General features: G+C 40.5%; 1 protein-coding gene across 2 annotated transcripts; it reads left to right on the forward strand.

Moving 5' to 3' along the window:
• Nucleotides 1–1,159: 1,159 nt before the first annotated feature.
• Nucleotides 1,160–27,723, forward strand: si:dkeyp-118h9.7 (sacsin). 2 transcript variants are annotated; one of them, XM_036576982.1, is made up of 8 exons: nt 1,160–1,352; nt 1,472–1,526; nt 1,801–1,888; nt 3,204–3,315; nt 11,961–12,107; nt 13,676–15,119; nt 15,410–15,492; nt 16,531–27,723. In XM_036576982.1, exons 2-8 carry the CDS (start codon nt 1,495–1,497, stop codon nt 27,450–27,452), a joined length of 12,828 nt encoding a protein of 4,275 aa, XP_036432875.1. In that variant the 5' UTR covers nt 1,160–1,352; nt 1,472–1,494; the 3' UTR covers nt 27,453–27,723. The 2 variants fall into 2 exon arrangements, with proteins under 2 accessions (XP_036432875.1, XP_036432885.1); XM_036576992.1 differs by lacking the exons at nt 1,160–1,352; nt 1,472–1,526; nt 1,801–1,888; nt 3,204–3,315 and adding an exon at nt 11,566–11,732.

Below are 27,723 nucleotides of genomic sequence, written 5' to 3' on the forward strand. Positions count from 1 at the left end.
AAGTTTCACTAAAGCAGAGCGTTTCACACCAAACCACTCTGAATGACTCTGTTTACATCTCAACCATTTAACTGTGTAGAAATTTTCTCTCACTCAGTATTTATCAACCTCCCCAGAGTGCGAGTGCTATTAATTATGCCTTCAAGAGGACTTCCGCTGATTTTGTCTGATTCCACTGAAATTTTTGCATTCATGGTGGAGGGATACATGCAGAGAGTCGTGAGGTAGTATAGTTCCCAAAGAAAATGTATATTTTCAGATTTAGTACTATTTCCCCATCATCAACATTCCATATAAACTCAGAAGACTCGTGTAGGTTCACTGGTGGTTCTGGATAGTAAATAAAATGTCTATATTTGTGTTGTAGTCATGGTGACCCCTGGTTCCTATCACCACCACTGTAAAGACATCTGAACCATCTCACACCAAACCACTCTGAATGATCTCAACTACTGAAATACGGAGAAATTTCTGAAAGGTTGGTGGAATTCCCCTTTGAATCAAATATGTTTGAGCAAAGAAGCTATGTGGGCCCTCCTGTTCTGCAGCCCTGGACTGATGAGGCTCTGATCTTTAATAAATCTGGACAATTATGTCTAATTGCAGGCAGAAGACACCATAGCCTGCACAATAAATGAATAAATGAATGAATAAATAAATAAATAAATAAATAAATAAATAAATAAATAATTCTAATGCACATAATGACTGCTTCTAAATAAGATGCTTATTGACTGATGTTTGCCTATCACTCTTAAAAAAGATGGTTCCTCAAGGGTTCTTTAGTAACGGCAATGGTTCTGTATAGAACCATGAGTTCTAAACAGAACCATTTGCATGCTTAAATGGCTCTTTGCATGGTAAAACGGTGTGTAGGATATCTATATAGCAGCAGAAAGTGTTCTGCTACTGTTATGATGTCAAGCTTATAACAACAGAGGAACCCTTTTTGGTGCTATATAGAACCACATATAACGTTTCCATCAATCTGAAGAACCCTTTAAGCAAGGTTCTTTGAGTTTTCACGGTTCTAAAGAGCCCTTGAAGAACCATCTGTGGGTGTGGTAGCTGTAGCTCAGATTGGGTATCTGTAGCTCCGTTTATCTGATTAAAAAACAGCGCGTGCGTCACGTGACTTTGCCTGAAGTGGTCAGCGGCTCTTCTCAGGAAACGGAGATGGAAACTGAAGCAGCGGCTAAAAGGAGGACGGCTGTTTCACAGTAAACCGAAACTCGTCTCTCATCCTCTGGTTTCTCCACCGCAGCCTGGCTCACCACTTCTCACCGGGACGCGGCGGGGATGGTCTCCTCTCAGTATCAGCAGCAGCGGGTGAAGACCACCGAGACAGAGAGGCGAGTCTGATTCTGTCCGACCTCACACATAAATTAAAAGTTAGGGGTGTTTTTAGCTCAGTGTTTGTGTTGGACTTTTATTGTGAAACAGTGCAGTTTGTGACATTTTGTGTCTGCAGGAGGTCATAAAGGTGGAACAACGATGAGTCTGTCAGGAAAACAGAGGAAGAAAAAGTGAGTGGTCTGTTAGTAGTCTTAGCAAAGAAGCACTGCCTGAATTTGGCGTCTTGTTCGAATTTTCCGTTCCACCTTAAATGGTGAGGCCGTTGCCTGTAACTTCCGCATCATTTAAGGTGGAACGGAAAATTCTAATTAGAAGCCATTTTTAACTTCATGAAAACCTGTAAACTTTATATATATATATATATATATATATATATATATATATATATACACATATATGTTTGTTTTTATATTGCTGATAAAACTTTGATGTTCCTCCTCTCAGAAACGCATTTGGGGCTACATCCCCACCTTTCATTGACTACTTGAAGGAGATTCTGAGACGGTATCCTGATGGAGGACAGATATTGAAGGTAATTCTCTTGTTGGTTATGATGTATATGTATATCTGTGGCATAACTTCATCATCACATGTAAGATGATGTAATAAAATATTACGCTATTGTCAGAAGATTTTTTTCCAAGTCATTTTATGCTGTTTCTTTTGGTCCATTCATCATGAAATTTGTACACAATATAAAGGTCAACAGGCATTTTTAAATTATGCCAAAAACTGAAAAACGAGGAGATAAGAACAAAAATGGAGATACGAGGTTTTGTTCTGACAGCAACAATATATGTATATGTGTGTGTGTGTATATATATATATATATATATATATATACACACACACACATATATGGGCTTAATGTTACTATATTACTTAATGAAGCAGCTTTTTCCTGGACTGGTGACCGTTAAAGTAAACATGAATGCTAAATCAATGCATTTTCCCTCCCTCCCATTAAATATTTCTGAGTGTAACAAGGAAGCGAAGGTCAGGAACAGAGAGTGAAACATGATACTATTGTGAACATTATTTTGCTCTGCCCAGGATCACAGTGACATAATCAAAAATCACAAAACGCTTTCCAGGCGGGGCCAAAGCCACTACATTTTGATAAGAGATCATAGAAAACAAGAATTATGACTTTTAAACAATATATTTTGAATTGTGCTTAACATGACCAGGAAGATGGACTAACACCATTAAAAAGGGTCAATTTCGATTTGAGGTTGCCTCAAATTTTAATAAGAATTTACTGTAAACATGTGCAACATTGCTTCCCTGGTATATTTATCCATCTTCTTTTCCAAAACTTTTTACTTCTTAAAGTTTTCTACTGTGATTAATATTACTATGGAGTACTATGAGTACTTGTAAGGTCAAAATATGGTCAAAGTAAATAAATAAATAAGTACAGTTGTCGGCGAAAGTTCAGTCAAATAATACGTTTTTTTGATTGACGAAGTAAAACTAAGTGAACACATCCTCTACAGAAAGCTTACCTAAATATGTACCTTTCAGCAGATTTTATGGCACAATTACTGTAAATTTGCTTTTAGAATATTGAGGAAAAACCTTTTAAACCTTTAAAACCTTTTGTGTAAGCTACATTTTATGTTTTATTTTTTTCCCCAGTATGTTGAATACAGCAGAAGAAATTCAACACAACATGTAATTTGTCTAGGGGTGCCCAAACTTTTGCATACAACTGTAAATAAATACCGATGTTAATTTATACACTTCTTTGTACTGTTCTGTGTAAATGGCAAATGGCTTCAGAACATACTATTCGCCCTGTGCCTTGGTTCTCAAGATTAAAATTGCTCTGTGTTGCATAACAGGAGTTAATACAGAACGCAGACGATGCAGGAGCTTCAGAAACCGTGTTCATCTACGACGAGAGAAGATACGGCACTCACAGCGTGTGGAGCGAAGCTCTCGGGAAGTACCAAGGTAGAGATGCTGGAATGTTTTAAAGGGGAGGTGAAACACTGTTGGTTAATCTTATATTTTCATTTACAACGCTGAACTGAACAGTATTTTACAGGCTTTCAAAACTCGTTGCTATTTCCAAATAAGTAGCCGAATTCCTCTTCTCAAAATGTTTTTGGTCGTCCACCTGACGGAAGAAAGCTGCATTTATTGTTTCTATCGAAGCTGGCTGACATGCATCTTAGGTCTGTCAAAACGCAAACACCTTTTCAACCTCTCTGCTTTTATGCTTCAAGTCTATTTTTCACACCCCACTATTTTCAACTCCACCTCTGGCTCAACTTTGAAAAATGCTCAAAAATGGGCCGGGCACACTGGGAGGGGCACTGCAGTGATGTACAGGTTTAGGGGTGGGGCTGAGAGGGAAACTGGGTGGGCTGGGCTGTTTTTGTTCAAGGAAATATGGAGAGTGACAGAATCAAACGGCACTTTTGCAACTGAGAGTCTTACGAGGCTGATTGTTTTTCTCCACTACCATCCCCATCTTCGACGAGGGAAGGTGTTTCTGATAAGGCAGGGTGTCTTGAGCCATAACAGTATGAGCTACTGACTCAATCCGCCGAAAAGTTAATGTAGTGACAGAAAATCAACAGCGAGTTCATAGCACGTACCGGTGTTACATCCGATTCAGTTCCCACTCAAATTCATGTTTTCTTAAAGCATTTAATATCAAATTTGATGGTGTATTATTACCTTTTACTGGGCTGGAACGCTCATATGAGCGTTTTCATTTGAATGGAGAGATTTTCAGAAACACGGCTGGTCTTGCTGGACAAAGCATGAGACCAACTGTTGATCGTCTTCCATCAGCTCACCATCGTCTCGTCTCTTGAGAAAATTTGCACTTGAACACGTTGCTAAGACTAGAGCTGACATGCACATACTTAAGGCGCCTGCGCAAAACTCACAGTAGCAGTAGCTGCAGAGGCCTACAGAACCAGAATATACAAAATGAAGAACAGAGCTTCAAATGCCAATGTTTAAGCTACATCTTGTGTGTAAAAGTGAAGGTAAACCACCTTTAGCTTGGTGTTCTGTAGGTAGAGAAGACTTTTTTATTTGGCGTGTATCAGAACATCTTCAGTGCTCTTGTGTATCCATGTTTATTCATAACAATATTAATTTTTTTTGTTGGGAATACAATATCAAAATACTGATCATTTACAAATTCAGACACTTGAAAAGCAATAGTAGTTAAAACGCTCTTCTCTAGTAATAAAACTTCAGTATTTGTACTGGTGTTGAAAAATCATGATATTCTTTGTTCTTTTGAGATCACTGTTTACTCGCTTTGCTCTCTTTCTCTTCTTGTGTGCTCCCTCATGGCCGACTGCCAGAGCACATTTAACATGTTCAATCAGCCAAAACAGGTCTGATGAGTTGACTGGAGCCAACAATGAGGGACACGCCGCACAAATTACTGGCAGCTAACGGCCTGGCAGCATCCGACAGCCAACAGAGGGCTTGGTGTGTCAGGGCCTGAAATAATTAAAATAATCTTTCCAAGAGAAGATAACAATTTAAAGAAAACAAACTAAATAAGGGATTTCACTTCTTACACGAAAAAGTGAAATGTGCAACATTATTAAAATAAAAAGAAGCAAATTTTGCATTATACTTAATTGCAGGTACACTTTTAGAAAAAAGATAAGAAACTGTAACTGGGTCAGTGCCCCTCTTGTCACTGGGGTGGTTCCCTCAGGGGTACATCTCAATACCTTTAGTCAGGGAACATAACTGAACCATAATCCACTGAAATTATATAGTGATATTGTGATGATATAAGTTGTGTTGACTCCGTACACGCCGTCTCGTCTCCAGGCTTTTTATTTTATTGTTCTGTTTTAAAACATTAGGTTATAAAAAGGTGTAAATATGTTGTCTTTTCACCTGGAAAAAAACTTTTAAGACCTGTAAGGTTCACAGCTGGACTTTAAAACCACTGTTGTACCTTTGAGGGTACATTTATATTGTTTATACCTTAATGAAAGAAAAATGTACCTTCACAGAACCTTTATTTCTAACAGTGTATTTGCTGTTTTAGTTTATTAATAATTAAACAAATCTCTTGTTTTTGGCCAAAAGGTTCCCAAAAGGCTGATAACAGGGGGATTATAATGTTGTTTATGAGCTTCTGGAAAGTAATGAATTTAATTGAGAATGTTGTGTTACACATAACCAGTTTTGAAGATGGCATTGCTAGAAAACAAATATCAGTTTATCAGTATTGCGCTTGTCTTTTTTGGGGGGATTCATTAGAAAATCACCCCTCACTAACTCTAACATGAAACATGCTCTTAAAACATGCTCTTTTCATATCATTCCTTCTATATTTAACAGTTAACTAAACAGACAGTGCTCTCATTTCTTTATGACTAAAATGATGGAAATTTCAGCATAGTTCTTATATTCCTCTCTGGAAACTGAGTTACTAATTTGTTCTTCTTAGGAAGCTCCAATCTTCCTTACCAGAACAAGTCAGCCCAGTCATTCCACATTTTTCCTTTGTTCCATCCAGCACACCTGAGACAGGTAATCTGCAGCTCCCAGCACTCAGGGTAGCCAAGTAATCAACCCCTTATTATTAAACTTAGCTGTGTGTAGGGAGCAAGATTAAGAATGGAAGAAAGTTTAAAGACCCATCATTAGTGCTTTTGGTTTCTGCCAAAAAATAAATATTTCTGTAAACTATTGGTCACAAATGGCCTTAGCCATTGAGCTTCAGGTATGTCACAGGGTGGAACCTACATGCAAATTCAAAGGCCACAAATTCTGGAAACGCAGATCAGGGATGGGCTTGGCTATCTGAATATAAGGAAATATCTACACTCATCACAGTATTCACATAAAGGTCTTAAACCACGCTAAACACATGAACATAATGATATTCAGCGTTAGACTTTGAGTTGAAATGTTTACTCAGCAAAACTGCAACATATACAAATGTCAGTTGTTTTTTTAGTTAGACTAAAAAGTAAGTTTTGTGAAGCCCAGCATGGGTTAATGAATGTACACCACCGTTAGCTCAGCACCAAAATGGAAACACATGGAAAATCCCATAGAGGCACTAGTGGAAATTACAACCCCAATTTCAAAAAGTTTAGGATGTAAATAAAAACAGAATGCAATGATTTGCAAATCTCATTTCATTCACAATAGAACATAGAACACATATCAGATGCTAAAAGTGAGACATTTTACCATTTCAAAACATTAACTCATTTAGTCTCTCAGAAGCAAAGATGGGTAGAAGTTCACCAATCTGTGAGATCTTGTGGAGCAATTTCAGAAAATGTTCAACATAAAATTGCGAAGGCTTTAGATATCCCACCATCTACAGTACATAACATCATCAAAAGATTCAGAGAATCTGGAGAAATCCCTGTATCCCTGCAAGGGACAAGGCCGACGATCAATATTGAATGCTCATGATCTTTGGGCCCTCAAGTGGCACTGCATTAAAAACAGGCATGATTCTGTACTGGAAATCACTGCATGGGCTCAGGAGCGCTTCCAGAAATCGTTCTGTGTCTGTAAACACAGTTCGCCGTGCAATCCACAAATACAAGTTAAATCTGTATCATGCAAAGGAGAAGTCATATGTCAACATTCAGAAACACCGCAGTCTTCTCTGGGCCAAAGCTCATTTAAAATGGACTGAGGCAAAATAGAAAACTGTTCTGTGGTCAGATGAAACAAAAATTGAAATTCTTTTTGGAAACCATAGACACTGTGTCCTGCAGACTCATGAGGTGAGTGACCATTCAGCTTGTTATTAGCACACAGTTCAAAAGCCTGCATCTCTGATGGTCTGGGGTTGCATTAGTGCCTATGGCGTGGGCAACTTACACATCTGAAAAGGCTCTATCAAAGCAGAACAATATATAGAGGTTTTAGAACATATGCCCTCATCCAGACAGCGTCTCTTTCAGGGAAGGCCTGGCATATCTCAGCAAGACAATGCTAAACCACATACTGCATCCATCACAACAGCATGGCTTTGCAGAAGAAGAGTCCAGGTGCTGAACTGGCCTGCCTGCTGTCCAGACCTTTCACCAATAGAAAACATTTGCCGCATAACGAAACAAAAAATCCGGCAAAGAAGACCCAGGACTGTTGAGGAGCTGCATTCCTACATCAGACAAGAATGGGACAACATTACAAGATTTTACAAGGTTGTAGATCAGAAAAAATGCAGTACATGGGCCCTACGAAGAAAAACTTTAACTACTTCATTCTCAGAAACGTCTGTCTGAAACAGACAGTTAGATTTTATTATGATGTTTTACAGTCTCTCTAGACTCTTTTTGAATATCATGGTACAGACTAGCCGAGTGTTTGCTGTGTTCAATGATTAACCATTGATGTCTCATCGTGCTTGAGCATTTAACGCTTTCAGACTTAAATTATGTCCCTTAGCACAGTGATGTTTTTCTCATTTTTTTTCTAAAGGCAGCCATAAATGATAAAGCAAATATCAACATTTGTTTATAATTACTAGTTATTTATGATGCCCATAATAAAGCACGCTAGTTCTGAAGAGTAGCAAAATTCCAGTATTAATATATAATAATTTAAAGAGTTATTGCAAGAACAAATGAACACAATCTGGATTTACAGAGGTTTGTTTTGTCTTTCAAAAATGCAGTCATTACAATGAATAAAACATTACATATATAGTTACACTTTGGATACACATATTCTCCTGGATAGCTAGAGTTCCATATGGTGTGCGGATTCCCGGTTTTGGTGTGGCTTAGTGGTCAGAGCTCTGGGCAACTAAACGTAGAATTGTGGGTTAAGTACCTGGTTTTGTATTGTATTGTAAAACCAGTACACTCAGACAAACAACAGAAGATGACAAATGCTAACAAAGCTAAAGCGAGCTAGCAAAGGGCTAAAGCTAGCTAGTAGAGGGCTAAAGCTAGCAAAGGGCTAAAGCTAGCAAAGGCAGAGAGAGTCAAGATAACAGCAAACCAGACACCAAACAAATGAACCAAGAGTTGCAACAGCAGTCACATGACACTCGGGGCTGATGACAAACTCTGGCACACTGCGTTTAAAGTCAAAGCTCCACCTCCTTGGGCTCAAATCTGCAGGCTGATTGGCCAAAAGATGTCCAGGAAGTGATAGACCTCCCAGGCAACCTCTATGGAAGAGAGACAGCCAAAAGAGCAGGAAAAGAGCAACAGAGAGGGGAGAAAAACAAACACACGTGCACAGGTACTGACACGTAACACGCCCACCCCAAAGAGCAAACCTGTTTGCGAAAATATAGATTAACCATATCAAAATGTGGACATGTAGCACAAAGTCCCAAACACTCTGCTGGGCTTTGGTTGTCTGATCATGACTAAAGGGTGTTTCATTCATAGTATTTGCACTATGCACAAGGTTAGGTGAACATGGAGTTACACCAGAGGACGCATAGCTCTGCATAGTAGAATTGGAGTCAGACAAATCTATACCTTCCAAAAGGCAAGACTGAGCAGGTGTCTCAGCACATCTGGAAAATGGTGCAGAACGAGTATTAACCAGCCTATTAGACAAAGGAGAAACAGGAGTGTCTGAGGAGTCTAAAGAAGGCAAAACCTTGTTTCCTGCAATGTCATTACCCATTACAAAAGCAATATCATCCACAGGTAGAGATTTACACACACCTACTTGAAACATCCCTTTTACCAAGTCAGAACAAAGGGAGACTGAATGCAGGGGCACTTTAACAGACTGCATAGCTATCCCCTTACAAAACACATGAGTTCCGCAAAAAGTCTGGTCGGACAACGGCAATACTCCAGCCAAAAGGAGTGAGTGTACTGCACCAGTATCACGCAGAATTGTAATAGGGACCTGAATCTGCTCCTCACCTGGCAATGAAACAGCACCTCTCATTATGAATGGTTGGTAGCTTGGATCAGTAGAACTGTTCACACTTTCCACTGTGGAACTGACAGAAGCTACAGTTTTAACCAAAGCAACACCCTGGCTTTGACTAGAGCTCTACTTTTGCTTTTCTTCCTTCTTTTTTTAAAGCTGAGCAGTTTGCAATAAGATGGTCAGTTTTATGACAGTAAAAACACTCCTTTGGACGCAAAGGGGAACCTGACCGACCTGACTGGTTATGTGGTAGCCCTATAGATTCAACATTGACTTGCTTAAATACATTTCTGTGGGTTAGAACAAATTCGTCAGCCAACACAGCAGCTTCAGACACAGAATTAACCTTTCTTTCATTTAAGTAGACTACAACACGATCTGGCAAACAATTCTTAAACTCCTCCAACAAGATTAACTCTCTTAGCGACTCAAAGTCGGTAACTTTGCTTGCTGAACACCATTTTTTGAACGTAATTTCTTTGTCTCTAGAGAACTCGACAAATGTCTGGTCTGGACTTTTCTTATGAGATCTAAACTTCTGTCTGTATGCTTCTGGAACCAACTCATAAGCTCTAAGAATTGCAGCCTTGACAAAGTCATACTGCAAACTTTCTTGCAGAGATAAGGACAAGCAAACCTCCTGTGCTTTTCCTACAAGTTTGCACTGGAGCAACAATGCCCAGACATCTCTAGGCCAATTTAATGCTGTAGCTACACGCTCAAAAACACTGAAGTAAGAATCTACTTCAGCTTCCCTAAAAGGTGGTACTAACACCATGTGCTTAGTTATATCAAAAGGAACGGTGACAGAAGGTGCAGAACGAGGCACAGGGACAGGCCTTACCAAAGGTTTGGGTGGAGAGGACACTAGGGACGGAGAGGGTGGCGGCGGTGAAGTTTCCGGCCGGGCAGCAGTCTGCGAGGTGATCTTCATCGCCTCTAGGTCCAGCTCCCGCAGCCGAATTTCCTGCTTAACCTCTAACTCCATCTTATGTACTGCCAGCCTCAGTTCCACATCCGCCCGACGAGCTTGCTCTTTCTCTTGTGCCTCGATTTGGAGGCGAGCAATCCGCACTCTAACACGGGCTTTGTCCCTTGATCCTGCAGACACAGGTGAAAAAGGATCAAAACGAGGCAAGGTTGCCCTAACTTCAGCCTCAGGCCTGGCCTGCTCTGCAGTTGTCTCAACAGGAGGGGTGACGTCCAGATTCCTGACTTCACTATCTGAAGTAGCCACCACTGTCTCAACAGGGGGAGGCATTTCTAAAATTCCTAGCTCAGCAAGCCTAGCAAGAACTCTGCGCCTAATTTCTTTTTTAACCATATGCCTTGCTGCTTGAACTCCATAGTAAGCTGCAATTTCTAGTAAAGCATCCTTACGACAAGTCTCAACCATCTCCAGGCTTGGGGAAACAATGAAAGTCTGCAAGTCAAAAATTGCCATACTGCCAATCTATACACTGACACTGTACCACAGTAATGGGACACCACCTCCAATCTAACGGGATACATAAACTATCCTGGACGAGCCCCCACTTGTTGCGTCCCTACCATAGGCTCAGGTCTAGGAGGAGGTAGGGACAGTAACTAAATAATGGAAGAGCACAATAAAGGGGTACAGAGACCAGTATAAAGCAGCTAAGGCTTTAACTGTTTAATTATACAGACAAATAAAAAACACAAACAAGCAAGTTACAATACAAATAACAGGGTACTGTTATGAAAAGTTGTTATAGTCATACTGGCAAACTGAGCAATCTACCCAGGAGAGGACTACAGACAGTACCAAAGGAAAGAAATGAACAAAACAGATCTAGTCTAAACTAAGAGCTAAACAGCTCTAGCTACCACCCTATGCTAAGCTACTAAAACATACAGGGAGTGGTACCTGCCTCTAATCTAGTGTGTTTAGACAATCGTGTACCTACGGATGTGAATGTAGGTGCGCGCACAGTCTAACCTGCCCTTCCTCCCGGGAGAAAAGCACCAGTTTGAGAGACTTTAAAACCAGTACACTCAGACAAACAACAGAAGATGACAAATGCTAACAAAGCTAAAGCGAGCTAGCAAAGGGCTAAAGCTAGCTAGCAGAGGGCTAAAGCTAGCAGAGGGCTAAAGCTAGCAGAGGACTAAAGCTAGCAAAGGACTAAAGCTAGCAAAGGACTAAAGCTAGCAGAGGACTAAAGCTAGCAGAGGACTAAAGCTAGCAAAGGCAGAGAGAGTCAAGATAACAGCAAACCAGACACCAAACGAATGAGCCAAGAGTTGCAACAGCAGTCACATGACACTCAGGGCTGATGACAAACTCTGGCACACTGCTTTTAAAGTCAAAGCTCCACCTCCTTGGGCTCAAATCTGCAGGCTGATTGGCCAAAAGATGTCCAGGAAGTGATAGACCTCCGAGGCAACCTCTATGGAAGAGAGACAGCCAAAAGAGCAGGAGAAGAGCAACAGAGAGGGGAGAAAAACAAACGCACGTGCACAGGCACTGACACGTAACAGTATGCATTGTGTGTCTATACATGTGCATGTGTGCTAAGCATGTATTTTTTCTATTTCTTTGTATTGTTAGGAATCCATAATATGGTGATACAAAAATTTGAAGGAAAAATGTAACATAAACAAAGCAGTTTCAATTTTGGATGGTCAGTTTTCACAGTTTCTTGGATGGTTCTGAAAAAAGTTAGTCTGGAGCTCTGGTATTCAATACCCCTTTGATGTTTTGGCAGGACCTGCTCTCTACGCTTTCAATGATGCAGCGTTTACTGAGGAAGACTGGGAGGGCATTCAGCGAGCAGGAAGAAGCATCAAGCAAGACGATCCAACCAAAGTGGGGAGATTTGGGATCGGCTTCAACTCTGTTTACCATGTCACAGGTGAAGAATTTACCCTGATTGTAAAATAATGCCCAGTCTGTAGGTGTCTGCTTTCTCAGTTTACAGTCTGCATTTATATTTTGTCATTTCTTTGGTGCTTTTCTCTTCCTGGTCACTTTCCCTGCTCTCTAGATTAGAACATTGTCAAAAGAACGTCATATCTTTTTTTCAGGAAAAAGAAAAAACACATTCTTAATTTGTAATTAAAGATATTTTAACAAGATTTTCCCAGTAATTCTGGACTGTTTCTGTTATTCTGTTCATCATGAAATTTTGACACAATACAAAGGGTCACTACACTTTTAGGACAGACGTGTTAAAAACAACACATTCTGTCTCTAACTGGACAGATTAGTGTGTGTTACTTTTAACAAAAATGTGTTGAATCAGGAAATAATATGACACAAAAAGTGTTCAAATGTGTAACACAAGTGTGTTATCATTTATCATAATCCCTTTTTAGAGTGTAGAGTTTTCAAATTGTATATGTATGTAAAAAGTAAAGAATGACAAAAATGGTGACAAGGTTTTTGCTTGACAGCGACATTATACAATAATACAAGTAATAGTTTTGGTATTGGTATCGATGGGTTTGGGTATTGTGCTGTTATTAGCAGAAATATATTAGAGGGAAAAGAATAAATGTTATCCAATCCTGTAACAAACCTATCCTGAAACAGCACTAACTCACATTGTGTGATGTGATGTTGTTAACCCTGTAGTTTGTCCTGTGGGATTGAGTAGTTTCAGAATGATAGCCTACTTTTTGATCATCATCTATAGGGACGTGCTTCAGTTTAAAGTTTAATCAAGGTTTCAATATCAGTATCAGAAAAAAAATGTGGACCCTTTTCACATTTCTGGATTCTTACTTCCGACGGTTTCTGTTAGCAGTTTCTGGTCGAACCAAAACAAATGGAGCAGTCATTCGCTAATTTGCAGTAGTTTACCTTTATTTTTTGGGGGGATTTTTAAAATTTTCTCCCCAATTGAGTTGTATTCAATTCCGCCCACTAGGTAGCACCCCCCTCGTCACACAATACAAGCTGTGCTAGGAGGGCAAAAAGCAAACACAAGCTTCCTCTGAGTCATGTGAAGCCAGCATCACTAGGGATTGAACTTGCAATCGCCTGATGAAAGGACCAACGCTTAGATAGCTGCGCCAGTTTTTTTTACTATAATGCTTATTATTCATTATTAAAGAACATAACAACAGCAAACAATATACAATATTCACACAGAGAGAAAAAAGAATGGCAGCAAATAAAATGGTCATTTAGAAAGGAAATGGGTTAAGATAACTGTTTAAAATACTTGATTTTTTGCTCTGTTGATCCATGCAATAGTTGCACCACTTTTTAATGTTAAGAGACTAATCATTTCCAATGCAAGACGTTCAGTGCATTTTAATCACTAATTTAGATATTGCAATTTCAGCAAGTCAGATTTTTCTTGGTCTGCATTGCATGAACTTGCATGTCAAAACATCATGAACTTAGAAGCAGGAAACAAAGTTGTATAATGGTATATAAACAAACACTCACATTTCTTCTTTTTTTTATTTGTAGACTTGCCATGCGTATTCAGTTCCAAACACCTTGCTGTTTTTGACCCACAAAAGACAATGTTCGATGATGAGCAGGAGGGCTACCGATGGTCACTGGATGATGAGGAGGATAGAAAGCACCTTCTGGAATACACAGATCAGTTCAAGCCTTTTCAAGATATTGTTGGTCTGGTCTGCGACTGTGCTTGGGAGAAAATCATCAGTGAGCATTACTTCAAGGGAACACTTTTTCGATTTCCGCTTCGCAGTGAAGCTTCTGAGATTTCCGATAATTTATACGACTCCTTGAAGGTTGTGCAACTCTTTGACAGTTTCATCGCAGATGCCGAAATCAGCCTTCTCTTTCTGAGAAATGTGACATCCATTTCTTTGATGCACATTGACACGAATGGCACTGTCAACATTAGGATGAAAGTTTCTGTCTCATCTTCTTCAAGTCCTCTCCCTCAAGACAGCAAGGCGCATGATTTCCTGAGAGAATATGTAGAAGGTGTAACCAGCTTTAAAACTGTGTCCTGTGTTTCACCGTCTGAGCCTGAAACAAAGACCAAGTGGCTAGTGACGACCTGTCTCCTAACGGAAGGACGTGTACCGGAGATTGACACCCTTGCTGACAAGCTGAGTTTTCATCCTCAGGTTGATGTAGCATTTCAGTGCGGCGAAATCAAAACGGGTGTCACTGGAAGACTGAGCTGCTTTCTGCCCCTTCCAAACAATGAGACAAATAACACAGGCCTCCCTGTTCATGTTAACGCATGCTTTGGCCTTACGGACAACCGAAGGTACATCAAGTGGCAGGAGGAGGACCAGAAGAACGATGAATCGGCAATGTGGAATGAGCTGCTAAAGAATGAAGTTCTTCCTCATGTATATCTCAAGATAATCCAGGACGCCATTCAATTTTCCAGAAAGTCAATGCTGCCCGTCAGCACTGTGTACAGTCTTTGGCCTGACCTGAGCAAGACTGAACAAAGGGACCGATGGCATGAGGTTGCAATGGAGGTTTATAAACAGTTATTCACAGGTAAAAACATCTTTTCTCTTGCTGCAGATGAGGAAGGCTGGGTGGCTGCTTCAGAGGCTGTTTTCCCAACCAACAATACGGACACAGACACAATGTCAGCAGTTGCACGGTTATTGATTGCAGAAAGAGAAAACCTTGTCACTGTTCCTGAACATGTATTGAAAGCTATACAGAGAGCTTTCCCCGAACCTGCAACTCTGCAATGGGTGACACCGTGCTTTGTTAGAACTGTGCTCCGCAAAACTGAGATTGGAAATGTCTCTAAGGATGACAAACTGTCCCTCTTGGAGTATGTGCTCAGTGATGGGAAGTATGAGGAGCTACATGATCTGCAGCTTCTGCCACTTAGTGATGGAAGTTTCAGGTCATTTACCAATGAAGAGGAGGACACAGCTTTGATTGACAATGAGGATTTCTCAAGGTAAGAGTAATTACACCAGGGGTGCACAGCTCCAGTCCTGGAGGGCTGGTGTCTTGCACAGTTTGGTGATTTTCCTGCTCAAACTCATGTGATTTAACTCATCTGTTAAATGCTGGTTGAGTAGATCTGTTTAAGTAGGGAAACTAACAAACTCTGTTGGACACTATCCCTCCAGGACTGGAGTTGAGCGCCCCTGAGCTACACTGATTAGACACCTTTTAGAACTTAGAATTCATCTTCAATGTATCTTCATCTTTTGGCCTTGTAACATGCAAATTATTCTTTCCTAGAATGCTGCTGCCTTTTTGCAAAGAGAGATTTTTGCGTGATGACCTGAACACAATCGATCATCTCAGACAAATGGCCATGACAAGTATGGACATTTATGCTTTCAATTATTTGAAATTAGCATATTTAGGGCTGGGATCACCTATCCATTCATGAATTACATGGAACTCCTCCTTGTCTTGTCTCGTTAACTGTCACAAAATCAGAAGGTAGAATTTGTAGTTCTGCGCCCTGATCCATGACCTGAAATGCCAGTCAAGATTTTACTTCTTTTACACACCCTAGCAGTGAGGTGTCCTTTGATCCCCTCACAGCATGAACGCATGTCACTGGAGTGCTGCCTTACAGGAAAATACATTCCTGCTGCTATCAGAGCTCAAAATATTATCGCAGTATAGACTGTATGTGAACAGTGTTTTTATTTGATGTAATGACCAGGTCATAATGTTTCCACACTGAAATTGTTCCCGATACTTTTGGAGTTTCCCTTTAATGAACATTCTTTTTATTTCATCTCTTGAGAAAAGTTAGCATGTGTCAGACTAAAGTCCTTGCAGATCACAGCATTCCAGTGGTCTGCCTCATTAAACACCTGATCCAAAATATCAGCAAATTGGCAAGGCATTCATGAATTGAATTCAGAGTGTTAGATAAGGGAAAGCACTACTCTCCCCATAGATGTGACCCAGAAGGAACGCAGTGTGTGTGGGGGTGTTGTGGCACTCCGGGCTCTGTTTCAGACTTTTATTTTATGTAAAACTCTTTGTAAAACTCAGACTCAGTGTGACAAAGCCTTGCTTGCTCCCATTGGTACAAATGGAAACTGAATATGTTACTGCTGAATGTGTAACTGCTTGCGGTCTTAAATAATGAAAATATCAATAATTTTATCCCAAATTATTGATTTTTTAAACTCATCCCAGCCCTAATAATAGTTCATTATCTGCAGGAAATGTATGAAATGTTTTATGGGGATCTGTGGTAATTAATGCAAAGTTTGTGTTATTGAAAAATACAGTTATCATCTTCTACAGAGGTGTCTTAATTAAGCAATAATTGCATAAGAGCTTTTGGTGAAGTGTGGTTCATCTTGTGACAGTGTACATACTGTGTTCCATTCCAGATCCAGACCTGTACAAAATAATTAATTTGGATGCAAAGAACGTTGTAATGTTTGCCAAGGAATACTTACCCAGAGACTGGAAAGAGACTCAAGGTCATGTGAAATGGAATTATGCTAAAGATGGTCATCCACCAAAGACATGGCTGACAGAATTCTGGAAATTTCTGAATGCTCACTGGGAGGAGTTAAATGAGTTCATTGGCATGCCTTTAATACCTCTGGAACCACTTAAAAAAACAAGCAGTTCTACACTGTTAGCAAAGTTGGAGAAGAATCCCACTTTGATCTTTCAGAGCAGCAGAGAGTCCACCTTGCCAGATCAAATTCAGAAGGTGGTGAAGGTAGTGGGAGGCACAGTCATTAAGAAAGATGAATGTCTCAAGCACCATGACATTGAAAGTTATGTTCTCACAACTTCACCAAAGAACATACTGCAAGTACTTTTGAACTTAGACAGTGACAAGGTCATTAGCGGCATTGCTTCTGCTTCACTTCATGAAAAAGAAGAGTTTAAAACATATATCTCTTCTATGGATTGTATCTGTGATGCTGAAAATCAGTTACTATCAGCTCTGCCTCTCTTCAGATTAATGTCTGGAAAATATGTTGCTGTCGAGTCAAGACAGGCAGTTATTTTAAAGTCTAACCCACCCATCCCAACAGATTTGCCTGTGCCGGAGACCATTGTGCAGTGCGCAAATGAAGCAGACCGTAGACTTTTGATACTCCTAAAGGTTGACCTTCTGGATGCAGCTCAGCTGGCTATTCACTTAGTAGGCTGCATTGAAAGAAAGGCTTTCAACAAAGAGGAGGAACAGAAAATAATGACTTGGATACTGGATCATGGAAATGTCCTACTCTCACAAAGTGAGGAACTGCTCAGGAAAAGTAGGAATCTCAGTTTCATTGAAACGGAACACGCGGAGCGCAAGCAACCATCAAGTGTCCTCGATCCCACAAATAAAATCTTCCAAGATCTTTTTGAGGAAGATTTCTTTCCTCCACAAGTGTACAGGACCCACGTGATTCTTCAGAGCTTGAAACAACTTGGTTTACGAACAAAAGAAGAAGAAATATCCCCAACAGATATTCTTCATGTTGCCTCACAAATTCAAAAGCTCCATATCCACTCTCGAAATAAGGCTTTCAAAAAGGCGGACGCTCTTGTAGGAGTATTAAACAGAAATGACTTGCTTTCAAAATTTTCTGAGGAAGAAAGAGGAGACCTTCTTCAAATGCAGTGGGTGCCTTGTGAAAATCCAAATTCAGTAAGCCGTAACAGTAAGAACAGTCAGAAGAGGGGTCTTTATAAACCATCTGAAATAAGGGCTTCAAAATACTTTGCTATTGTGGGGCATGTCATGCCACTTACCTCGGAGCTAAGGGAGGGTGTCTGCCAAAAACTTGATCTTTTTATCCCTCCTCCAGCTGAAAAGGTCTTGGAGAACCTTTGTGTACTGGGATCAATGGCTCCACTGCTGGTCAACCCAGATTCGGATTATGAATTTAAGAATAAGGTACACAGCACTTACAAATTCATGCAGGAACACACTGAATATTTCAGAGAGGAGATGAACAAGAAATGCATTGCTTGGCTCTGGTGCCAGAATGAGTTTGTCTCACCTCGGGATGTAGTGCTGGTCTATCCGGATGAATTAGATCTCAGCCTTTACATCAAGAAAGTACCAGAGGAATTTTTGCAGTATGCTGACATGCTGAAAGAATTTGGTGTAAAGGAGACACTCTCTGATGAGGAGATCCAAGACATATTCCATGACATAAAACAAAGCATTGATGATAGAGATCCACCTTTTGGGGAGCCCTCTGAACTTAAGGTGTCAATAGCCATCCTTGATTGGATGCGGAAGAATGAAAAACCTTTGAAGACCAATACACCTGTGCCTGTCCGAGCAGAAAACCAAAACTTCACCCTAGAGCCTCTGAAGAACACGGTTTACTGTGACATCAGTGATGAAGGGTTAGAGGACCTGAGACAAGACAAGGAGGAGTTCCATGTAATTCATGAAGAGGTACTAGGTCTCACAGCTAAATGGCTCAAAGTTCCTTTCCTAAGTACCCGTATTTTAAAACCACAGTTCATAAGAGCTGAAGAAGAGTGTCCAGGAATTGAGCAGTGTGGGCAGACAGAACCAATTACTCAGAGAATCAAAAACATACTTAAAGAGTATGACGAGGTTAGTGACATTTTCAAAGAACTCATACAAAATGCAGAAGACGCCGGAGCAAGTACATGTGGATTCCTACTTGACTTCAGAACACACCCTCCTGAAAGCCTCATTGATGACGGAATGGCCCTATGCAATGGACCCTGTCTTTGGACCTTTAACAATGAGCTCTTCTCAGATGAAGATTGGAAAAACATTGTCAGAGTTGGTTCTGCCTCGAAAGAAAACAAAATTGAGAAAATTGGAAACTTTGGACTTGGGTTCAATGCTGTTTATCACTTGACAGATATTCCATCCATTTTGAGTGGTAAAAGTCTTCTCATTCTCGACCCAAATGTCACCCACCTGGAAAAGCACATACATAGTAAAGCAAATCCTGGAATTAAACTTGACTTGTTCCAAGAGAGGCTGTTTAGAAGGTTTCCTGGACAGTTCCGATCTTATCAAGGAATTTTTGGTTGTGATCTGACAAAGAGTAGCCAGAACTACTACAAAGGTACACTGATTAAATTACCATTTCGCACTTCAGAGGAGGTCTGCAAGTCAGAAATTAGCTGCAAGGTGTACGACAAAGAGGGCATACGTGCTTTTCAGCAGCACTTCACTGATGATGCCCAAAGTCCCCTGCTATTTCTTAAAAACATAAACTCAGTGTCTCTTCAAATCATTTCTGAAGGTGCTTCCACACCTCCACTACAGACACAAATTCAGACACTCCTCAGAATCTCCAAAGAGGTAGTTTGTTCCATGAATATATCAAATGAAATGCATGTTGAAGACATCAGGAACGCTATGGAAAATGTGGACTCAAATTGCCACAAAGTTGTTGATTGCTTTACTGCACACATTGAAGAAATAGTTTATGAGCATGTTGACAGAACCACCAACCAGTACTGGCTCCTCTACTCTTGTTTAGGGACAAAGGATTCCATGCGAATGTTTCAGAGAGAATTACAGGAGTGCAAGTTTTCTCTTCCAATTGGAGGAGTTGCTGTACCGCTACAAAAAGAAGCAGAAAATGTTTGGTCCCCTGATGAAAGTTGTGCAGTTGGCCAGGCCTTTTGTTTCCTTCCTCTTCCAATTGAGACAGGCCTCCCAGTTCATCTCAATGGGTCTTTTGCAGTCACATCAAACAGAAAAGCTCTCTGGCAAAGTGGTACAAAACTGGAGTGGAACAAAGCATTACTCCAAGATGCTAGTGCCACTGCCTATATCACCACACTATTGGAGTTAAAGAAGATGGCCCAGAACGGGAATCTTCAAAACTATGATTACTACACATTTTGGCCTGATGCTAAAAAAGTGAGTAAAGCCTTTCAACCCTTGGTTTCCGCTTTTTACTCAGCCATTACACAGCGCACAACTGACAGATCTTTTGAGCTCTTCAGTAATGGACAAAGCTGGTGCTCAATTGACAAGGCAAGATTTCTGGATCCAGAGATTGAGAGACAAAAAGCAGTGGGAGAACTTGCCATAAAAGTATTCCTGAATGATACAGAATCAAGCTACTGTGCTGTTCCTTTACCATTGTGGGTGAGAAATAGCTTCATTCAGTGTGGTTTCCGTGAGGTGGTAGAAGAGAGGACATTTCATTGGGTTGAGTTCTATCAAGTTGTTTTCAAGAACTTAAACAACATGGATCCACACTGTAGGAATGCTCTTATTTTGAATGCGATTGATTTGAATGACCATGGAGTTGATGCATTACTGAAAAGTAACCCATGCATTGCAACACAGAAATCTGACAAACTTCAGTTCATCAGCAAACTTGTGAATCCTCATGGCAAAGTAGCATGCATGTATGATCCAGAGGAAGGGCGCTTTCTTGATGGGACCAAAAATGACTACTTCACACCCAGAAGAATCCAGCGCCTTTCAGGCTTGGGAATGCTGAGTGACACTCTCACGTTGGAAGATGTTGTAGAGAGAGCAAAGACAATTTCAAGAGCTTGGACTGAAGATCAAAAGAAAGCACAGAAATGTCTCCAGTGTCTCTTTGACTGCATGAAGGAACATTCAAATGATGACCGCTCTCCACACTGGGAAACACTGAAACACATATCATTCCTTCCTGCTCGGATTATCGATCAGGATAATAATGTGACGACCAGACTCAAAAAGCCATCTGAAGTCTACAGTTACTGGTACTATGATTTGGTGAACATGACAGAATTCAGTGCTGATCACTTAAATCTACTTATACAGCCTAACGACCCAGTCCTCACAAAATTGGGAGTGAATAAGACCCTACCAGTCAAGACAGTGCTCAAACAATTAAAAGAGGCACATGATCGTTCGGATACATTTAAAAAAACAGTGCTTCTTAATGTTGCCAAAAGCTGTTACAACTATCTCAACAAATATTTGATTGATGGAGGAGATCCTGCTGCTATTATTGACCATGCACAATCAATCCCATTTGTTCTTATCGAAGGCCACTTTGTAAATGTGCAGTCAATTGCCAAGAGTGGGGGATTTGAGGAAAAGCCTTACCTCTATGTCCTTCCAGCCATCTTCTCTCAATTTGAGAATCTTTGGAACTGTGTTGGCATCAAAAATCAGTTTACAGCAGAGCAGTTTGTTGCTGTACTCCAGGAAATAAGTACTTTTCCTGGACCACTTTCAAAGTCAGGTCTTCATACTTGTCTTTCCATAGTCGTAAAAGGACTGTATGAGGCAAAGGTTGAACTTAGAGACTGTCTTCTACCTGATGAAAAAGGTGTGCTGACACATGCAAGTAAGCTTAACTATAATGACAGCCCATGGATGCCAGTGCAAGCTGGGGTAAAGCTTTGCCATAAACTAATACCTCGGTCTGTTGCATGTCATTTTGGTGTAGTAACAACAAGACACCACACTCTGAAGAATCATTTAGTTGGTGGGTTTTGCCCTTTCACTCAAGAGTTTGGACAACATGAGAAACTAACTGTTAGACTAAAGAACATAATGGATGCATATCCATCCAAGAAAGATATCCTGAAAGAACTCATACAGAACGCTGATGATGCAGAGGCAACCGAAATCCACTTTGTATGGGACAAAAGACAGCACAAGACTGAACAAATATTTGGAGAGAAATGGAAGTTGCTTCAAGGTCCAGCCCTTTGTGTGTACAACAACAAGAAATTTTCAGATGAAGACTTAAAGGGCATTCAGCAACTAGGGAAAGGAGGAAAACATGGCACATTGGGCAGAACTGGGAAATTCGGACTGGGTTTTAACTCTGTTTACCAGCTGACTGACTGCCCCTCTATACTAACTGGTGATGAAAAGCTCTGTATATCTGACCCAAATCTGGAATATGTGGAAAGTGGTACAAAAGAGTCAGCAGGCTGCATGTATTTAATGGATGACAAATTCAAAGAGTCTTTCAAAGATGTTTACCATACATTCCTTCCCGAAAAATTTGCTGTTCAGTCTGGAACCATGTTCAGATTTCCCCTCAGGACAGAAACAATGGCAGAGAAATCTGAGATATCTAGACATGTAGTTACAGATCATGAAATGCAAGAACTTATATATGCTTTGACTGAAGATCCTGAGGGACTGATTCTTTTCTTGAAGCACATCACAAAAATACAGTTCAGTATTGTTAATACAAATGGAACTGTACAGAATGTTTTCCTAATTGAGAAAAAAGTCACAGAGAGTGTTCAAGAGGAAAGGGAGAGTTTTCATAACCATGTCCGTAATTCTCTCAAATCTGGGCAGGTAATTCCATGTCAAACTATCTATAACATGCAAATCTCATCTGGAAAAAAGCACAGCCAGTGGATTATTGCTGAACGTTTTGGCCCCCTTCTGCAAAACGGGAAAGAAGATGGCAATTCCAACTTCAAAGTACCTCAGGTGGCCCTGGCAGCTTGTGTAGACACAAAACCAGCCGAGGCTGAATTCACTGGAAGAGCCTTTTGCTCACTTCCATTGCCTGTTGAAACTGGTCTTCCTGTGCATGTGAATGGGAACTTTGAAGTGGATGATTCCAGAAGAGATCTGTGGAAAGAGGATGCTGAAAGTTTGAAGACCAGGTGGAATCAGTCACTGAAACTGAACACAATTGCACCTCTATATGCTGACCTCCTAAACCATGTCTGTGCAAACTTTAAGACAGATAAACCATACGTATTAGCATTGCTCAAACCAGAACTGGACTCTTGTTTCAGATACTTTCCATTTGTGTCAGAAAATGTCACTCAGGTTTGGCATGAGATGATCAGTGAAGTTTATAGATCAATTTACCAACAAAATCTTCCTGTGATACCTACTTTAAGAAGTGTTGCTGATGACCACTCGCATCTCTCAAATCCAAAGTACATTGTTAACTGGTCCACTGTCTCAAAGCCAGACCCAACAGATTTACCTTATTTCATGCCACAAAGCTACAATAACATTCTTCAAGTTTTGGAGCACACTGGAATGAACTTGGTACCATACTTTCGGAAAATGGAAAAAGTTAAGGACAGTTTTAAAAAAGCAGGTGTGAACGTGGCTGAAGTCAGTCCTTTATCAGTGATCAATTATTTGAAGAAAAAAACACTGAATGATCCCTCACAAACTGCTCATGATTTACCTTTACCTGTCAGCCAGACCTTGCTTAAAGATGCACAGAGTTGTTCAAAGCTCCTGAAATTTTGTCTATCAGATGTGAAGATGTCTAGCACTGTTGACCTTAATGGGCTACCTCTCCTCCTCACTCAAGACAAGATGCTGAGAAAGTTCAGCTCTGACTCTCCAAGGCTAATTTCAAGATTTGCCAACATTTTTCTGGGATGTGAGTCAGAATTTGCAGATTTTTCCATAGATAATAAACACATCAAAATTCTGCTACAGGGGAAATACCTTGAGAAATTAACCATCCCAGTGGCAGCAAAGTTTTTGAAACCAGCGATTCAGCAACTGCTGCAAAATTCAGTGCCAAATCAAAGGAATGGGCTTTATAGAGCAGAGAAAGACACCTCATGGTTGAAAAAACTGTGGGAATTGTTTGATGAGCAAGCCAAAGAGAACTCACACTTTCAGTTTAGTGAAATAAAAAAACACTTTTTTGACAGTCCAGTTTTGCCTGTCATTTGTCAGAAGAACACACATTTCCTACAAACGTTCAGTAATCTATATAGTGTTGTTCCTGATCTTGGAGAATACACTTCTTCCATTTCTTCCATTCTTCTAAAACTTGGATTTGTGACATTAGACCGCACATTTTTCTTAGGTCTTGCTCAGTTGCTGCACAAATATGTGGAACCAGAGCTCTTGAAAGTCAGAGACACCAGTGCTGTTTTGGAGCAGTTGTATCAGGTTCCTCATTCACAGTTTGAGGTGCTTTCTGCTGGTGATGCTGATGACGTTCAGCATTACTTGCAATCTGGCATCAGGTCCTCCAAAAACACAAATGACTATCAGAGAAAGCTCAAGTCCTTGCCCTTATTTGAAACAATATTTGGAAAGCGACAACGAATTGATTTGCACCAAGATGTATTCATTCTGACAACTGAGTTCCAAACAAGGTTTCCAGACTTGTACAATTTTAATGACAGCAATGTAATTTTCCTCAAGTGCAGTCTTGTAAACAAAGGACTGTCAGAAAGTCTCAACATTCAGTTTTTAGGGGACGTGGAGTACTGTGTAAAATTCATGCTTCCCTCAGTAGGCAAGCTCAAAGAAGCTCAGCTGCTTGATTTAGTAAGGCTGCTATTGGAGCTGAGACAAAAATCAGATTATGAGAATTACCAAGACAGAATTGTTTCAGCATTGAGGGGTGTCCAGTTTATTCGTGACATCCATGATTGCCTTCAGATGGCCTCATACTTCTTTGATGACGATATAGACCTTTATAAGGTTATGCTTCCAGAAGAGAGGTTTGTGCCAAAGGCATTTTGGAAACTATTCCAAAGTACAAGTGATGGAGCAAAAAGCCTTCTAAAGGAACTAGGACTAAAACATAAAGTGTCAGAGGAGGAAATAATTGAATTTGCACATCAAATTGAATCAGATTCTAGAGGTAACACTGATCTGGATGTTCTTAAACAGAGATCATCAACACTGTTCGAGGTTGTTTTGCATGAGAGTGCTGAGAAAAAATCAAAGTTGATGCAGAAAATAGCAACCATCAAATTTGTATTTCCTGTGCAGATTGAATCAGCACTTTGTGATTATCACAAAGCTTTTGCTCAAGTAAGAGATGTTGTTGCTATTAAAGGATCACTGTTGGAAAAAGACTTTGGTCACCAATGTCTCATATGGACTGCCATGCCAATACTGCCCTCAATAGACTCTCCAAGACACATAGATGCCTTGAAGTGTGCTGGAGCTTTGGATAAACCTCCTTCAGAGCAAGTCATGCAGAATTTAAAAAATATCTGTAAATCCTTGTGCAACACTGAAGCTTTACTAGGTACAAGAGCTACAGTGTTCAGCAGCTCATATGCGTACCTACAGTCTGTGGATTTTGATGCTTCTGTTTTGGCTGACATCTCTGTCATTCTCACTGAAAATGACACAAACCTTGTGAAAGCCAGCCAAGCAGTCCTTTCGCTATCAAATCCAAATGAGTTTAGGCCTTACTTATACCCCATTCAAGGGAAACATGCAATGTATGCAGAATTCTTCAAGAAGATTGGGGTTGAAGAGAAGCCTACAATTACACAGTTGTGTACTGTTCTACAGGAAATCCACACAGAGTGTTGTAACAAGACAACACTTCAGCCAAACCAGCAGACAACAGTGAAACGTGTTGTACAGCAACTTTTCTGTCTGATAAAAAATGACTCAAAAGGAACTACTTTTCCCAAGAACACGCTCTATCTCCCATCAACAGATGGGAAACTCTACGAGTCCAGCACATTGTTTTTCAATGACACGGTCTTTCAGGCAAAAAGATTGGAGGACTCACTTAAAACAAAGCTGAAGCTGCTTGAGAAGCTACACCACTGTCACCTTGGAAATGACCACTATGAACATCAAAAACTGTTGCAGTTGCTTCCTCAAAAAATTTGTCCCAAGCTCCTCTCTCAGGTAATTTCTGAACACCTGGTTGGCGTGCAGGTGCAACGCTGCGACTACCGAAAGGAATGTGAATTCAGTGGCTGGTTTGAAAAGCACTTGTCCTCTCATGCGTTTCGTCATGGTCTTATCTGTTTGATCAGAGAACAGAGCAATGGTACAGTTTCACAAACTGATGCTGCACAGATGTGCGAAAACATATTTGGTAAAATTCAAATCATCTGTTGCAGAACTCTCCGAACTGAGCTTTTGTTATACCAGGAGCCACTGGAAGGTACCCAGACTGAAACACAGGTTTATGTGCAAAAGCAGCACGGTGGGTGTATCTTCTATTTGAAACACAATGATAGCATGGCTCTCAAAGTAGTGAATGAAGTCACCATGCATCTTACCAGAGAAATCAATAGTCTTCTTCAAAACATCCTGAACTCCTTAAGCCTACCAGTCCTCGGGCAGCTTTTGTTGTGTGAAAACATGGAGGACGTTGAAAGAGCATTGGAACAAAATGGAATCCATAACAGTGTAAGTGAGGGAGAGGGGTTTGGTGCCCGTCCAAGTCCTGGAAGTCCTATACCAGAAGAATGGCATGATTGCCTTGATATGAGCCCCCTCAACAGTTTTGAAAAAGGGGAATATGTTGGCTTCAGAAAGGATGAATCAAAAAGTGAATATGTATTTGCCATCATTGCAGAACGTCTGGATGAGCTGCCAGGAGGGACCCAACGAAATCCTCCAAGATATAAAATTCAGATTGGGAATGACAAGTTTATTGAAGTAAGTGCCCTTGATCTTTATCAGTTTAAAAGAGAAGCAAGAGCTGGGAGTGATGAGTTTATTGAAGTGAGCTCCACTGATCTTCATCAGTTTAGGAGAGAAACAAGGTCAGCTTCAATGACAAATGACAGCTGCACAGAAATAGACATTATGCCAAAGCCTGCCACAGCCTCACAGAAGAGGCCTACACCAAAGACACTGGAGGAGGTCAAAAGAGAGATTGACCAAAGTCTGAAAGAAATCTGGAACATGTCTCCAGAGGACAAATGTAAAGCCCTTAGACGCCTTTACTTAAGGTGGCATCCAGACAAGAACTTGGACAACCCAGATCTTGCCAATGAAGCCTTCAAATATCTAAAGAACAAGATTGATGAGCTGCAGCAAGGGAAGACTAAATGCAGCACATTCTCCAGTTCGAATGACTTTAGAGATTATTGGTCCAGATGGAATGAAGAGGCCAGGAGTCACAGGAGGGGGCGAGAGCGATTCTATCAGAATAATTCCAGACAGTATTATAATTTCTGGTCGTACTATAGAGATACACCAAGGCCAAACAGAGAGGAAGCCAAGCGATGGTACAAACAAGCACAGTTTGACCTCAATGCTGCTCAAAGTGAAACTACAGGCAAAGGGAGCCCAGAATGGTGTCTGTTTAAAGTGCATCAGGCAGTTGAAAAAGCCCTGATAGCCACAGAGTACAGGAGAAGTGGCCAGCACTCAGGGAACTGCTCGATTGCAAGCCTTGCCCAACAGATTTCCCGTTACAGTACCCACCTCGGTGGTATACCCAGTGATGTAGCCCAACTCAGTGCCCTTGGTGTTGATGCCAAGAAAACTCAGTACCCAAACTACCACCCATCACCCCACATACCACACGAGCAGTTCAAATTTGAAGATGCAAGAAAGGCAGTGAACATTGCAACGGAGCTGCTGACGAAACTCGGCAAATATATTACTGATTGAATGATTTGTATATTGGGTTAACAAAAAAGTGTAAATGGAGCAGTATCATTATTCTTTCTGATCAAAATACAGAACTGCTGTAGAAATTCACAAGTAAAATGGTGATTAATCCTGTTCCTTGTTTATTCCAGTTCTTTTGTAGTTGTTGCTTCTACTTATTGCAACTCTCCTGTTTTTTTATATTCTTTTCATTCATTATGCATTATTGATTTTCATTATTGATTTTCTTCTGATCCTTTTGTAATTGTCTCAATAATAAATAATACATGTT

The sequence above is a fragment of the Colossoma macropomum genome, unplaced genomic scaffold, assembly GCF_904425465.1.
Source record: "Colossoma macropomum unplaced genomic scaffold, Colossoma_macropomum, whole genome shotgun sequence".
Classification (NCBI taxonomy): domain Eukaryota; kingdom Metazoa; phylum Chordata; class Actinopteri; order Characiformes; family Serrasalmidae; genus Colossoma; species Colossoma macropomum.

Excerpts from the sequence above, each read along its gene's own strand:
- si:dkeyp-118h9.7 (XM_036576982.1), top strand. The coding sequence starts at position 1,495 with ATGAGTCTGTCAGGAAAACAGAGGAAGAAAAA. Across the intron at positions 3,316-11,960 it reads AGCTCTCGGGAAGTACCAAG|GACCTGCTCTCTACGCTTTC; the intron begins GTAGAGATGCTG and ends ATGTTTTGGCAG. Across the intron at positions 12,108-13,675 it reads CTCTGTTTACCATGTCACAG|ACTTGCCATGCGTATTCAGT; the intron begins GTGAAGAATTTA and ends TTTTATTTGTAG.